Below are 13890 nucleotides of genomic sequence, written 5' to 3'. Positions count from 1 at the left end.
AGACACACTCCCGGGGACCCCCTGTAAATACTGACACACTCCCGGGGACCCCCTGTAAATACTGACACACTCCCGGGGACCCCCTGTAAATACTGACGCACTCCCGGGGACCCCCTGTAAATACTGACACACTCCCGGGGACCCCCCGTAAATACTGACGCACTCCCGGGGACCCCCCGTAAATACTGACGCACTCCCGGGGACCCCCCGTAAATACTGACGCACTCCTGGGGACCCCCCGTAAATACTGACGCACTCCTAGTGACCCCCAGTTAATATTGACACACTCCTGGTGACCCCCTATTAATACTGACACACGCCCAGGGTCCCCATTGTACTGTATGCCCCTGTTTATTAATCCTAGCATCCTACTTGCTTTCCCCTATGCGTTGGAGGGGCAGCTTAGGCCCATGGAGCCTGTGGCCTAGCGAGAGAACGCAAAGTGCAAATTGAATCAAAATGTTAATTTAAAGTGACAGCGGCAGTGCTGGAGAGGAGGGGGGGCTGAGGCCCATGCTTGTCTCCCCCCCCCCCCACTCTCGGCAGCGCGGTTTATCAAGGCCTTGTCCCTGGAGCTGCAGGTTCTCCGGGCACATTAGTTGCCATGGAGACGGTGGAGTGGCAGACAGCCCCTTTAAGGACGTCACGTGGATGAAGACGATGATTGTTGTGGGGGAGCGATTGAGTGCACTCGGCTGTGATGATTCCGGTCGGCATTGGCAACACAGCTGCCACTGTCAACTCTTGACTAGAGGAGCCCAGTGACCTTAGGCCGAATAGCCCTCTCTTTATTTGGCAGTATTCCCCCCTCCCGCCCTGCTCCAAGGCATTATCTCTTGCACGGCAGATGCCAAGGAGACCCCCCCCTGCCTCTCACGCGAGCGGCCGTCCTCGGCGTGAACCCCAGCAGCGGGACTGCTCAACTGTGGTGGGCATCGCACTGGTGTTCTCCCCCCTCCCCTCCCCCCACCATTTCCTTCTCCTGAAGGCCCTGTCTCCTAACGGGCAGGTGCCTAGGAGACCCCCACCCCCCAGCATCTCGTGGAGCGGCCCTCCTCGGCGCGAGCCCCCCCCCACACAGTGGGCTGCTCGACTGAGGTGGGCGTCGCACCAGTGTTCTCCCCTCCCCCCTCCTTCTCCTGAAGCCGCCGGCAGCGGGACTGCTCGACTGTGGTGGGCGTCGCAGCCGAGCCCTGGCCCCCCCCCCCCCCCCCACCACCTGATCTTGCCCTTTTGTAGCGGGCCCTGCCGCTGCTGCACTGTCCAGGGAGAGGTGACAAGAGGGAGGTCTAGCATCTGTGGGAGGAGACATTAGCAGACAAAAGAAAGGACTTCCATCGACGAGGCCTTGCTGCAGGACTGTGGATTGCAGTAAATTTCATTCCTGTTCCTCCCCTCCCGCCCAAATACACTTCACTGCTGAAGGTAACCCAGGACCCCAGGCCCTATTGGGGTGCGTGCAATGCCTCTCTTAAAATTCTCAACTCCTGTGACACATTTTTCTGACAGCGCGGAAGTAATCGGCCGTGACTCCCAGCTGTGGCCTCTGATTCACCCGCACACAGCCAGCGACACAATCCATCCATTATTCAGACTATCTGGACACGTGCGATCCGAGGAGATGCCTGCACAGGTCATCAGACAAGTGGCTCCAAGCGAATTGTTTAGCAGAAGTCTCCTCGCTAAAATATTCTGCCTGAAATGCTTATCTTCATCTCCTGCCTGACGACTTTTCTCAATTCGCTTCTTTTTGTCTCCCTCCTAGTCTTGCTCACTCTATTCTTTACATCCGTGTGTCTCTCGCTCTCTCTCTCCCTATCGGTCTCTTTCTGTTTCACTTTCTGCCTCTGTGACCCACTATTCTTTCTGTGTGTGTGTGTGTGTGTGTGTCCCTCTCGCTCCCTCTCAATTTCACTCACTCTGTCTTTCTCTGTGTCTCTCTCCCTCAGCCTCTTTCTCTCAGTTTCTATTCCTTCTCTTTGTGTGTCTCTCTCTTTCTCTTTATCCCTGTCTCTCTCCCTCTTTCTTCTTTCTTTGTGTCCTTCTCTATGTCTCTCTCTCTCTCTCCCTCTATACTTTGTGTCTTTCTCTCTCTCTCTGTCTCTTTCTCCCTCCCTCCCCTCATCTCCTGGAGGCTCTGACTCTCGCTGGGTCCCCTGGGCCTCTGCATAAGATAAGTCTGCCTCCGTCAGGTGTGTGGGCAGGGGCGGGTTTGCGATGCCTTTCGCAGTTGAACAGCCCGTCGCCACTAACTGCCCGGATTCAAACACGACGGCCGGCCATGTGGATGAGGGTAGGAGGATGGACAGCGGGTGCTGGCAGGTCACTCGACCGTGCAGGGAATCGCAGCCGACGTACCACCCACTCTTGGTGCCTATGCCGAGTGAGTTGATCTCACAGAGGTAACAGCAGAGACATTACAATGGGTTGGGGTCTCCTTTGGGGGGGGGGTGGGGGGGGGAATCAGCCAGGGTCTCGTGCTCCTAATCGACGTGCATTACGGAAAAAATTATGTGAAAGTCAGACTCACACGGGGGCAGGGGCAATGATTTGGGGTTCCTGCGATGCCCTCCATAGTGGAATAGCACACCAACGCTTTCTTGCCGGATGCACCAACAGGGCGATGGCCGAGACACCGAGCCCAGTGAGAGCAGAGAAGGGCGGGGAGAGAGGAATCGGAATGAGATACCAAACCAGACTAGACAAAGCAGAGACGAAAGGGCAATTCGACCATGGGTGGATTTGTAAGGGTGGGATCGCAGAGCCCTGTTGGCGGGGCTCCATCTCCATCAGATAACGATTAGAGCTTCATTAGGGACCAGTTAGCACAGCTTTTCCTAAACCAGGTTTGAAGGATTAAAGAGGGATTACATTTAAATCTGTAGCCTCTCTATCTGCTCATCCTGCACACTCCGAGACACAACAAGGAGGAATCTTTCTCCGGGCTGGATGGGAGGATGGATATTCTGTCCCCGGTTCCCCTAATCCCACCTGCCTTTAGCTTAACCTCTTCTAACTTTCAGATCAGGGAGATTTTAATAAGCGCACGTTATATTTTCCCTCCAGTCTTGCGCCCTGCTCCACCACCTCTTCCTGGGATATGATGCTGACACTTGAGACAAAAACACACACACACACACACCAGATGGAAATCGTCCCCCTTTCACCCGCTGTGCGTGACACCCACAAGAAAGATCTCGCATTTCTATCGCGCCTTTCACAATCTCAGGACGTCCCAAAGCGCTTTACAGCCAATGAAGTACTTTTTGAAGTGTAGTCACTGTTGTAATGTAGGAAACGTGGCAGCCAATTTGCGCACAGCAAGATCCCGCAAACAGCAACGAGACAATCGTGTGATGTTGGTTGAGGGCTGAATGTTGGCCCAGGGGAGAACTCCCCCTGTTCTTCTTCCAATAGTGGCTGTTGGATCTTTTACGTCCACCTGAGAGGGGCAGACAGGATTTAACATCTCATCTGAGAGACAGTACTGTGGGTATCAGCCCTAAGATTTTGTGCTCAGGTCGACTGGAGTGGGACTCGAACCCACAACCTTCTGAGCTTGTTGAGTGTGCTGCCCACTGAGTCACAACTAACACAGAATAAGGAGCAGTGACAATTCCCACACTAAAGAGACAGGCGGGATACAGCTACTGGGTGAAACAGTCACTAAAATAATAACGTATGATTCTATATTTCTTCAATCTGTTATATTTTTGTTGGTGAAAGTAAGAGCACATGAGTTGGAGACCAATAAAACACAATACTTTCTAAATGGTAAAAAGTTAAAAACAGTGGCTGTCCAAAGGGACTTAGGGGTTCAGGTACATGGATCATTGAAGTGTCATGAACAGGTGCAGAAAATAATCAAGAAGGCTAATGGAATGCTGGCCTTTATATCTAGAGGACTGGAGTACAAGGGGGCAGAAGTTATGCTGCAGCTATACAAAACCCTGGTGAGACCGCACCTGGAGTACTGTGAGCAGTTCTGGGCACCGCACCTTCGGAAGGGCATATTGGCCTTGGAGGGAGTGCAGCGTAGGTTTACTAGAATGATACCCGGACTTCAAGGGTTAAGTTACGAGGAGAGATTACACAAATTGGGGTTATATTCTCTAGAGTTTCGAAGGTTAAGGGGTGATCTGATCGAAGTTTATAAGATATTAAGGGGAACGGATAGGGTGGATAGAGAGAAACTATTTCCGCTGGTTGGGGATTTTAGGAGTAGGGGGCACAGTCTAAAAATTAGAGCCAGACCTTTCAGGAGCGAGATTAGAAAACATTTCTACACACAAAGGGTGGTAGAAGTTTGGAACTCTCTTCCGCAAACGGCAATTGATACTAGCTCAATTGCTAAATTTAAATCTGAGATATAGTTTTTTGGCAACCAAAGGTATTAAGGGATATGGGCCAAAGGCAGGTATATGGAGTTAGATCGCAGATCAGCCATGATCTTATCAAATGGCGGAGCAGGCACGAGGGGCTGAATGGCCTACTCCTGTTCCTATGTTCCTATAATACAGGGAACAGGATTATTTCCTCGTGCCCACACCAGTACAATGTGTCAAAATTTGCACTATATGCCCTTTATACACGGTTTAATCACTTGGACTGCGCATCGCCTTTCAGGCGTGGTTAACACGCATTGTCCTTTGCAGGCAGACCTGTGCGTGGGCACTCAACGTGTAAACAGGAAACCCACAGAGAGCTTTTGCATCGGGCTGTATTTTCCAGCCTGTTATTTTTAAACTCAGCACGCAATATCCGCAACTGTGCATTTCACATCTCAGTGCAAAGGTATCACACTTAGCAAAGTGCCAGTGCAAAGCTCACAGCAACCGCCTCGGTCCCACAGACAATGAGTTGCTTTGCTCCCTGTGCGCTGTTCCATCTCTTTCCAGGTAAGTCGTCTCTCTTTCAGATTCATAACCGAATTCCTGTGTGAGATCATTAAGATAGTCAGTGAAGTAAAAGATTGTGCGCTGTATTCTCCAATATTAGTGTCATATTGAAGGAATTAATTATCTCAGGCTAATTAAAATAGACCAAATGTCACATTCTCCATCTTTCGGATGAGATGTTAAACCCCGTCTGCCCCCTCTCGGGTGGATGTAAAAGATCCCACGGGCCACTATTCCGAAGGAGAGCAGGGGGGGAGTTCTCCCCCGGTGTCCTGGGCCAATATTTATCCCTCAACCAACATCGTAAAAAAAACAGATTATCTGGTCATTATTGGTGTTTGTGGGATCTTGCTGTGCGCAAATTGGCTGCCGCGTTTCCTACACTATATCGGTGAGTACACTTCAAAAAGTACTTCATTGGCTGTAAAGCGCTTTGGGACCTCCTGAGGTTGTAAAAGGCGCTACATAAATGCAATTTCTTTCTATTTAAATACAAGTTCCTCTCTATATAAGTGCAAATTCTCTCTTATATAAATGCACGTTCTTTCTTTCATCGGGTTCCCACCTCACAGTGTTTGCAGATTAATGCCACCCAGCCGGCCTGAATGTCTGCAGCTCTCCTGCGCGGGACCTCCCTTTGAAGGACATGTCTCTTTGAGATGAGCTGACCGGGTTCTCAGCCGGGCGTCTCGTGTACACAAATAAAAACAGAAAACGCTGTGAAAGCTCAGCAAGTCAGGCAGCCTCTGTGACGAAAGAAAAATAAGTCCTTTCGTCAGGACTCATCCTCCCCCTTGTGGCGGTGTGGTGACACTGGTGCCAATTTACGTTGAATTTCCTTTCAATTTGAGCCCCATTTCAATGCCACTTGTATTCCTTAGTCCAGAAAGGGTATTCTGCAGCGAGTGACTCACCTCCTGACTCCCCAAAGCCTGTCTACCATCTACAAGGCACAAGTCAGGAGTGCGATGGAATACTCTCCACTTGCCTGGATGAGTGCAGCTCCAACAACACTCAAGAAGCTCGACACCATCCAGGACAAAGCAGCCCGCTTGATTGGCACCCCATCCACCGCCCTAAACATTCACTCCCTTCACCACCGGCGCACTGTGGCTGCAGCGTGTACCATCCACAGGATGCACTGCAGCAACTCGCCAAGGCTTCTTCGACAGCACCTCCCAAACCCGCGACCTCTCCCACCTGGAAGGACAAGGGCAGCAGGCGCATGGGAACAACACCACCTGCACGTTCCCCTCCGAGTCTCACACCATCCCGACTTGGAAATATATCGGCCGTTCCTTCATCGTCGCTGGGTCAAAATCCTGGAACTCCCTTCCTAACAGCACTGTGGGAGAACCGTCACCACACGGACTGCAGCGGTTCAAGAAGGCGGCTCACCACCACCTTCTCAAGGGGCAATTAGGGATGGGCAATAAATGCCGGCCTCGCCAGCGACGCCCACATCCCGTGAACGAATAATAAAAAAATAAAAATAAAAAAACAGGAAATCACTCAGCAGGTCAGGCAGCACCTGTGGAGAGAGAAAGACGTCTCCCCAGTGGCCATTATTTCGATGTGAGCCTCGATGGGATCAGCCCTACCAATCGCCCCTTTGACACGCTCCACCTGCAGGTGTTTTGAATTGATGGCAGAGTTTTCAGCAGCTTCGGTCCTATCCTTGGGAGTTCACGCCCTAACTCTCTGGTCTTACTACTGCCCTCTTTGCTAGTCCGCTCTCCCAGTTATTCCACCATTGCTTGGCCTATCTGAAACACTCTGGGACTTATGAATCTGAGGCAAGCTTGCTGGCCAGAGGCGAGCAGACACTTGTACTGAGGAGGTGCACATTCCCATTGCACACATAAAAAGACTTGCATTTATATAGCGCCTTTCACGACCTCAGGACGTCCAAAAGCGCTTTACAGCCAATGAGGTACTTTTGAAATGTAGTCACTGTTGTAATGTAGGAAACGCAGCAAATTTGCGCACAGCAAGATCCCACAAACAGCAATGTGATAATGACCAGATCATCTGTTTTGGTGATGTTGTTTGAGGGATAAATATTGGCTCCAGAACACTGGGGAGAACTCCCCTGTTCTTCTTCCAAATAGCAGCTCTGGGATCTTTTACTTCCACCTGAGCGGGCAGACGGGGCCTCGGTTTAACGTCTCATCCGGAAGACTGAATACGGCACTTCTGACAGTCGGTCGGTACTGCATTGGATGCGGGGAGGGGTCAGCCTGGATTATGTGCTCCAGCCTCTGGAACACGACCTTGAACCACAAGCAGGAGTGGTTACCACTGAACCAAGGCTGACATTGCTGCTTGTGGGATCTTGCTGTGCATTTATGTCCACTATTGACCCACCTTGGGGGGGGGTGGGGGAGTGAGTTTATTTGAAGGTTGTTCATGGAAGAACCCTCCTTTCATTCAGAATAAGTGATAGAAAATCAATAAAATCATTGATTGGCATCAATGAAGTCAATAGTGTTGGGAACAAGAGGAAGGGAAAAGATGGATAAAAGCTCCAGGGTCACGTGATGAGGGCCTCCCGCCAACGCATGCGGACTTCAGGGAACGGAGCATGCGCATTACGGAGAGCGGCCGGACTGTTCCCCCCCCTTCCGAGCCCAGGTCATGTGACGAGGGCCCACCGGCCGAAGACCAGCCGACTTCACCAGGACGGAGCATGCGCAGTAAGGGGAGCAACCGGCCTCCTCACCCCAGTCATGAGCACGGAGCATGCGCAGTAAGGGGAGCAACCGGTCTCCTCACCCCAGCCATGAGCACGGAGCATGCGCAGTAAGGAAAACAGCCGGCCCAGCCCCTGTCATGAGCACGGAGCATGCGCAGTAGGGCGAGCAGCCGGCCCCGTCCATGTCATTAGCACAGAGCATGCGCAGTAAGGAGAGCAGCCGACCCACCCCTCAATAGTCATGAGCACAGAGCATGCGCGGTAGGGAGAGCAGCCGACACCCCTTCGCTGGTCAGGAGCACGGAGCATGCGTAGTAAGGATAGCAGCCGGACGGCATCCGCGCCCCCCCCCCCCCCCCCCCCCGCCTCCAAAAGCTCAAGTCATGTGACGAGGGCTTACTGGCCGAAGACATGCCGGCTTCGCAGGACGGAGCATGCGCAGATGAGAGAAGGAGCGAGGAAAAAGTCGCCAGGCGGTGTCCCGGGAGCGGGTGCGGAGAAGGCGCGTGTGGCCCGGCGACAGAGCGGCGGCAGGTCGGGGCCCAGTCCGCCGGGGAGTTTAATTTATCGGCGTCTCCCCTTCCCCCTTCCCCCTCCGGGCTTTTACAACCCACTCTTGTTCCCCTTTCCCCGCCTCACTCCCCCCCCCACCCACCCCCTCCCGGGGGGCGGCCGGGCGGGCGGCGATGGCGCCGCTAATCTAGAACCCGGCTTCGGAGTCTGCGGTTAGGCCTCACACCCAAGATGGCGTCGGAGGGAAGTGGCGCCTCCATAGGAGCAGGTCAGTCGGTCAGTCAGGAGACCCCCGGGTCCGGGGGCCCTGCTCTCATCAGGCGGCGGGCTGTATTAATAAACACCGGGCTCTCTCTCTCTCTCTCTCTCTTTCTCCTCCTGCTTTATTTAGCCTCTGACTCGCTCATCTGACGGGGCTCCAGAATAGATTCGACCCTTTCACTCTCAGCAGGCAGCTCCTCTCCTCAAACCTGACTTTAATCTGGGATCTTGAATAATTCCTTTTATACCGCAATATTTTCTGCTGCAGTTTTGTTGCTTGTGCACAAGAGCTGGGCATCTACAGTTTCCCTTGTAGAAATACTCTGAAATGGCATTGTTTTATATAGAAAACAAAATAACGGTGTGTCTCTGTGTCGAAATATATATTTCATGGCTGTGAACACTAAATGTAATTTCTTTTATTTATTTTATATATTATTATACATATGAAGAAATTAATAAAATGCTATGTGCAAGGTGCAGTTTTTGTTTATAGCTGTGCCACGGTTTTTAAGTGGATGGTATGTTGGAGGGAGTTATAATTGACTGGAGGTTGGTGACAAAAATATGAAGCGGCTTCTCAATATCAGCAAAACCCAAAATTAGGTTAACTTGGTCCCTATTACTGGTTGGTACATATTTATGGAATCAGTCTTGCTGCTATGGTGATAATGTAGTGTCTAGGGCTATATTTCAAAATACCCTAATATATTAGTGAAATATGATATTTGTGAGAGAATGCGAAAGGTGATATTATACAAATGCAAGTTCTTTTTCTTTCCAACACATTTGTCTGCCTTGTGTTGCTAGGAAAAATTGACAACCGTGAGATTTTGGGAATTGTATTGGAATCTGGTTTTGGTCACCGCTGTTTGTAGTAATTCTATCCGTGCCAAAATTGCATCCCTTGTGTGTCGATGTGGTTCCATTTTGTTTATAGTCAAATGGGGTTCTGTTTGGATCAAATTCAAATGGTTCAGTGCTTCTAATCAGCCTGACGGAGGAGGGTGGTGGATGGGGACTGGTTGGGCCTCCATTCAAGGGAGAAGCGGAGGGCCTGCAGGCCGTCCTGCTGGGGGATGGAGCTGTAAAGGGACTGGACGTCCCTGGTGAACAGGAGACGGTTAGGGCCGGGAAGCTTAAAGTGGCAGAGGGCATCGGAAGAGTCGTAGATGTAGGTTGGAAGAGACGGGGAGAAAAAATAGTCGAGATAGGAAGAAATAAGTTCCGTGGGGCAAGATCAGGCTGAAACAGTGGGTCTACCGGTGTAGTCCTGTTTATGGATTTTGGGGAGGAGGTAGAAACGGGCTGTGCAGGGTTGATGGACTTTTTTATATATTCGTTCATGGGATGTGGGCGTCGCTGGCGAGGTTGGCATTTATTGCCCATCCCTAGTTGCCCTTGAGAAGGTGGTGGTGAGTTGCCTAAAGTGGCAGGGGGTTGGGAACCTGAGCAGGGAGAGAGAGGAAAGCGTAACAGGAAGGGACAGAAGGTATGGAGTAATAGGTAAAGTGTTAAAAAAGGAAAAAGCAGGAACTAAGCGTCACAAAACAGATTTGAAAGTTCTTTATCTGAATGCACGTAGCATTCGTAATAAAATGGACGAGTTAACGGCACAAATAACTACGTATGGGTATGATCTTGTGGCCATTACAGAAACATGGCTGCAGGGTGACAACGACTGGGAATTAAATATGCCAGGGTATTTAACAATCAGGAAGGACAGGCAGGAAGGAAGGGGAGGTGGGGTGGCTATGTTAATAAAGGAAGGAATCACTAATACAGAGAAATGATATTGGGACAAAGCATCAAGATAATGAAACAGTTTGGGTGGAGATAAGGAATAATAAGGGAAAAAAAACATTAGTGGGCGTAGTATATAGGCCTCCTAATAGTTGCAACTCTGCTGGAAGAAGTATTAATCAGGAGATAGTCGGGGCATGTAATAAGGGAACAGCCATAATTATGGGGGATTTTAATTATCATATTAACTGGACAAATCAAATTGGGCAGAGCAGCCTTGAGGACGAGTTCATTGAGTGCATCAGGGATGGATTTCTTGAGCAGTATGTAACTGATCCTACAAGGGGGCAGGCAACCTTGGACCTGGTCCTGTGTAATGAGTCAGGATTAATTAATAATGTCCTAGTTAAGGATCCCCTTGGAATGAGCGACCACAACATGGTTGAATTCCATATCCAATTAGAGGGTGAGAAGGTTGATTCTCAAACAAGCGTACTGAGCTTGAATAAAGGAGACTATGATGGTATGAGAGCGGAATTGATTAAAGTGGACTGGGAAAATAGATTAAAGGGTAAGACGGTACATGAGCAGTGGTGTTCATTTAGGGAGTTATTTTACAACTTTCAAAATAAATATATTCCACTGAGGAAAAAAGGGTGTAAAAGAAATGACAGCCACCCGTGGCTAAGTAAAGAAATCAAGGATAGTATCCGACTAAAAACAAGGACATATAAGGTAGCCAAACTTAGTGGGAGGATAGAAGATTGGGAATTCTTCAAAAGACAGCAAAAAGTAACTAAAGGATTGATTAAGAAAGGGAAGTTAGATTATGAAAAGAAATTAGCAAAAAATATAAAAACAGATAGCAAGAGTTTCTATAGTTATATAAAAAGAAAAAGGGTGGCTAAGGCAAACATAGGTCCCTTAGAGGATGAGACCGGGAAATTAATGGTGGGAAACATGGAGATGGCAAAAATGCTGAACAAATATTTTGTTTCAGTCTTTACAGTAGAGGACACTAAGAATATCCCAACACTGGACAAACAGGGGACTCTCGGGGGGGAGGAGCTAAATACGATTAAAATCACTCAGGAGATGGTACTCAGTAAAATAATGGGACTCAAGGCGGATAAATCCCCTGGACCTGATGGTTTCCATCCTAGGGTCTTGAGGGAAGTGGCAGTAGGGATTGTGGATGCTTTGGTGATAGTTTTCCAAAATTCCCTGGACTCAGGAGAGGTCCCGGCAGATTGGAAAACTGCTAATGTAACACCGTTATTTAAAAAGGGTAGTAGGCAGAAGGCTGGAAATTATAGGCCAGTTAGCTTAACATCTGTGGTGGGTAAAATTTTGGAGTCTATTATTAAGGAGACAGTAACGGAACATTTAGATAAGCATAATTTAATAGGACAAAGTCAGCATGGCTTTATGAAGGGGAAGTCATGTCTGACAAATTTGCTTGAGTTCTTCGAGGATATAACGTATAGGGTGGATAAAGGGGAACCAGTGGACGTAGTGTATTTAGACTTCCAGAAGGCATTCGACAAGGTGCCACATAAAAGATTATTACTTAAGATAAAAAATCACGGGATTGGGGGTAATATTCTGGCATGGGTGGAGGATTGGTTATCAAACAGGAAGCAGAGAGTTGGGATAAATGGTTCATTTTCGGACTGGCAACCAGTAACCAGTGGTGTTCCACAGGGGTCGGTGCTGGGTCCCCAACTCTTTACAATCTATATTAACGATTTGGAGGAGGGGACCGAGTGCAACATATCAAAATTTGCAGATGATACACAGATGGGAGGGAAAGTAGAGAGTGAGGAGGACATAAAAAACCTGCAAGGGGATATAGACAGGCTGGGTGAGTGGGCGGAGATTTGGCAGATGCAATATAATATTGGAAAATGTGAGGTTATGCACTTTGGCAGGAAAAATCAGAGAGCAAGTTATTTTCTTAATGGCGAGAGACTGGAAAGTACTGCAGTACAAAGGGATCTGGGGGTCCTAGTGCAAGAAAATCAAAAAGTTGGTATGCAGGTGCAGCAGGTGATCAAGAAAGCCAACGGAATGTTGGCTTTTATTGCTAGGGGGATAGAATATAAAAACAAGGAGGTATTGCTGCAGTTATATAAGGTATTGGTGAGACCGCACCTGGAATACTGCATACAGTTTTGGTCTCCATACTTAAGAAAAGACATACTTGCTCTCGAGGCAGTACAAAGAAGGTTCACTCGGTTAATCCCGGGGATGAGGGGGCGGACATATGAGGAGAGGTTGAGTAGATTGGGACTCTACTCATTGGAGTTCAGAAGAATGAGAGGCGATCTTATTGAAACATATAAGATTGTGAAGGGTCTTGATCGGGTGGATGCAGTAAGGATGTTCCCAAAGATGGGTGAAACTAGAACTAGGGGGCATAATCTTAGAATAAGGGGCTGCTCTTTCAAAACTGAGATGAGGAGAAACTTCTTCACTCAGAGGGTGGTAGGTCTGTGGAATTTGCTGCCCCAGGAAGCTGTGGAAGCTACATCATTAGATAAATTTAAAACAGAAATAGACAGTTTCCTAGAAGTAAAGGGAATTAGGGGTTATGGGGAGCGGGCAGGAAATTGGACATGAAGCTGAGTTCGGATCGGTCAATGCCCTGTGGGTGGCGGAGAGGGCCCAGGGGCTATGTGGCCGGGTCCTGCTCCGACTTCTTGTGTTCTTTAGATTTGTGGTTGGGATCAGATCAGCCATGATCTTATTGAATGGCGGAGCAGGCTCGAGGGGCCGATTGGCCTACTCCTGCTCCAATTTCTTATGTTCTTATGTTCTTGAACCGCTGCAGTCCGTGTGGTGACTATTCTCCTACAGTGCTGTTAGGGAGGGAGTTCCAGGATTTTGACCCAGCGACGATGAAGGAACGGCGATATATTTCCAAGTCGGGATGGTGTGTGACTTGGAGGGGAACGTGCAGGTGGTGGTGTTCCCATGTGCCTGCTGCTCTTGTCCTTCTAGGTGGTACAGGTCACGGGTTTGGGAGGTGCTGTCGAAGAAGCCTTGGCGAGTTGCTGCAGTGCATCCTGTGGATGGTACACGCTGCAGCCATGGTGCGCCGGTGGTGAAGGGAGTGAATGTTTAGGGTGGTGGAAGGGGTGCCAATCAAGCGGGCTGCTTTGTCCTGGATGGTGTCGAGCTTCTTGAGTGTTGTCGGAGCTGCACTCATCCAGGCAAGTGGAGAGTATTCCATCACACTCCTGACTTGTGCCTTGTCGATGGTGGAAAGGCTTTGGGGAGTCAGGAGGTGAGTCACTCGCTGCAGAATACCCAGCCTCTGACCTGCTCTTGTAGCTACAGTATTTATATGGCTGGTCCAGTTAAGTTTCTGGTCAGTGGTGACCCCCAGGATGTTGATGGTGGGGGATTCGGCGATGGTAATGCCGTTGAATGTCAAGGGGATGTGGTTAGACTCTCTTGTTGGAGATGGTCATTGCCTGGCACTTGTCTGTAACTTTCAAAGGGGAATTGGATAAATACTTGAAGAGAAAAGAATTACAGGGCAGTGGGGAAAGAGCAGGAGAATGGCACCAATTGGATAGCTCTTTCAAAGAGCTGGCACAGGCACGATGGGCCAAATGGCCGCCTCCTGTGCTGTACCTACTATATTAATCATAAGGTGCCAATAACCAGCAGGGCAATGTTATCCTGTCAGCAGCCCCACTCCTAACTAGAAACTACCAGCCTGCAGAGCATGGACAGTATTGTAGGCCCACAAAATTGTGGTTATGAATGGTA

At 49.4% G+C, this 13890-nt stretch overlaps 1 protein-coding gene across 4 annotated transcripts in view; it reads left to right on the top strand.

The window, feature by feature from the left end:
* Positions 1-8042: 8042 nt before the first annotated feature.
* LOC137306625 (phosphatidylinositol 4-phosphate 5-kinase type-1 alpha-like) overlaps positions 8043-13890 on the top strand; it is a 57394-nt gene continuing 51546 nt past the window's right edge. For all 4 annotated transcript variants that reach the window (XM_067975937.1, XM_067975939.1, XM_067975938.1 and 1 more), the window contains exon 1: positions 8043-8374. In XM_067975937.1, coding sequence (XP_067832038.1) covers positions 8338-8374 — 37 coding nt within the window. In that variant the 5' untranslated portion in view covers positions 8043-8337. The remainder of the gene's footprint in view (positions 8375-13890) is intronic.

Source organism: Heptranchias perlo, chromosome 44, assembly GCF_035084215.1.
Source record: "Heptranchias perlo isolate sHepPer1 chromosome 44, sHepPer1.hap1, whole genome shotgun sequence".
Classification (NCBI taxonomy): domain Eukaryota; kingdom Metazoa; phylum Chordata; class Chondrichthyes; order Hexanchiformes; family Hexanchidae; genus Heptranchias; species Heptranchias perlo.
Note: the sequence above shows the minus strand (reverse complement) of the source record. Positions and strands in the feature narration are given on the sequence as shown.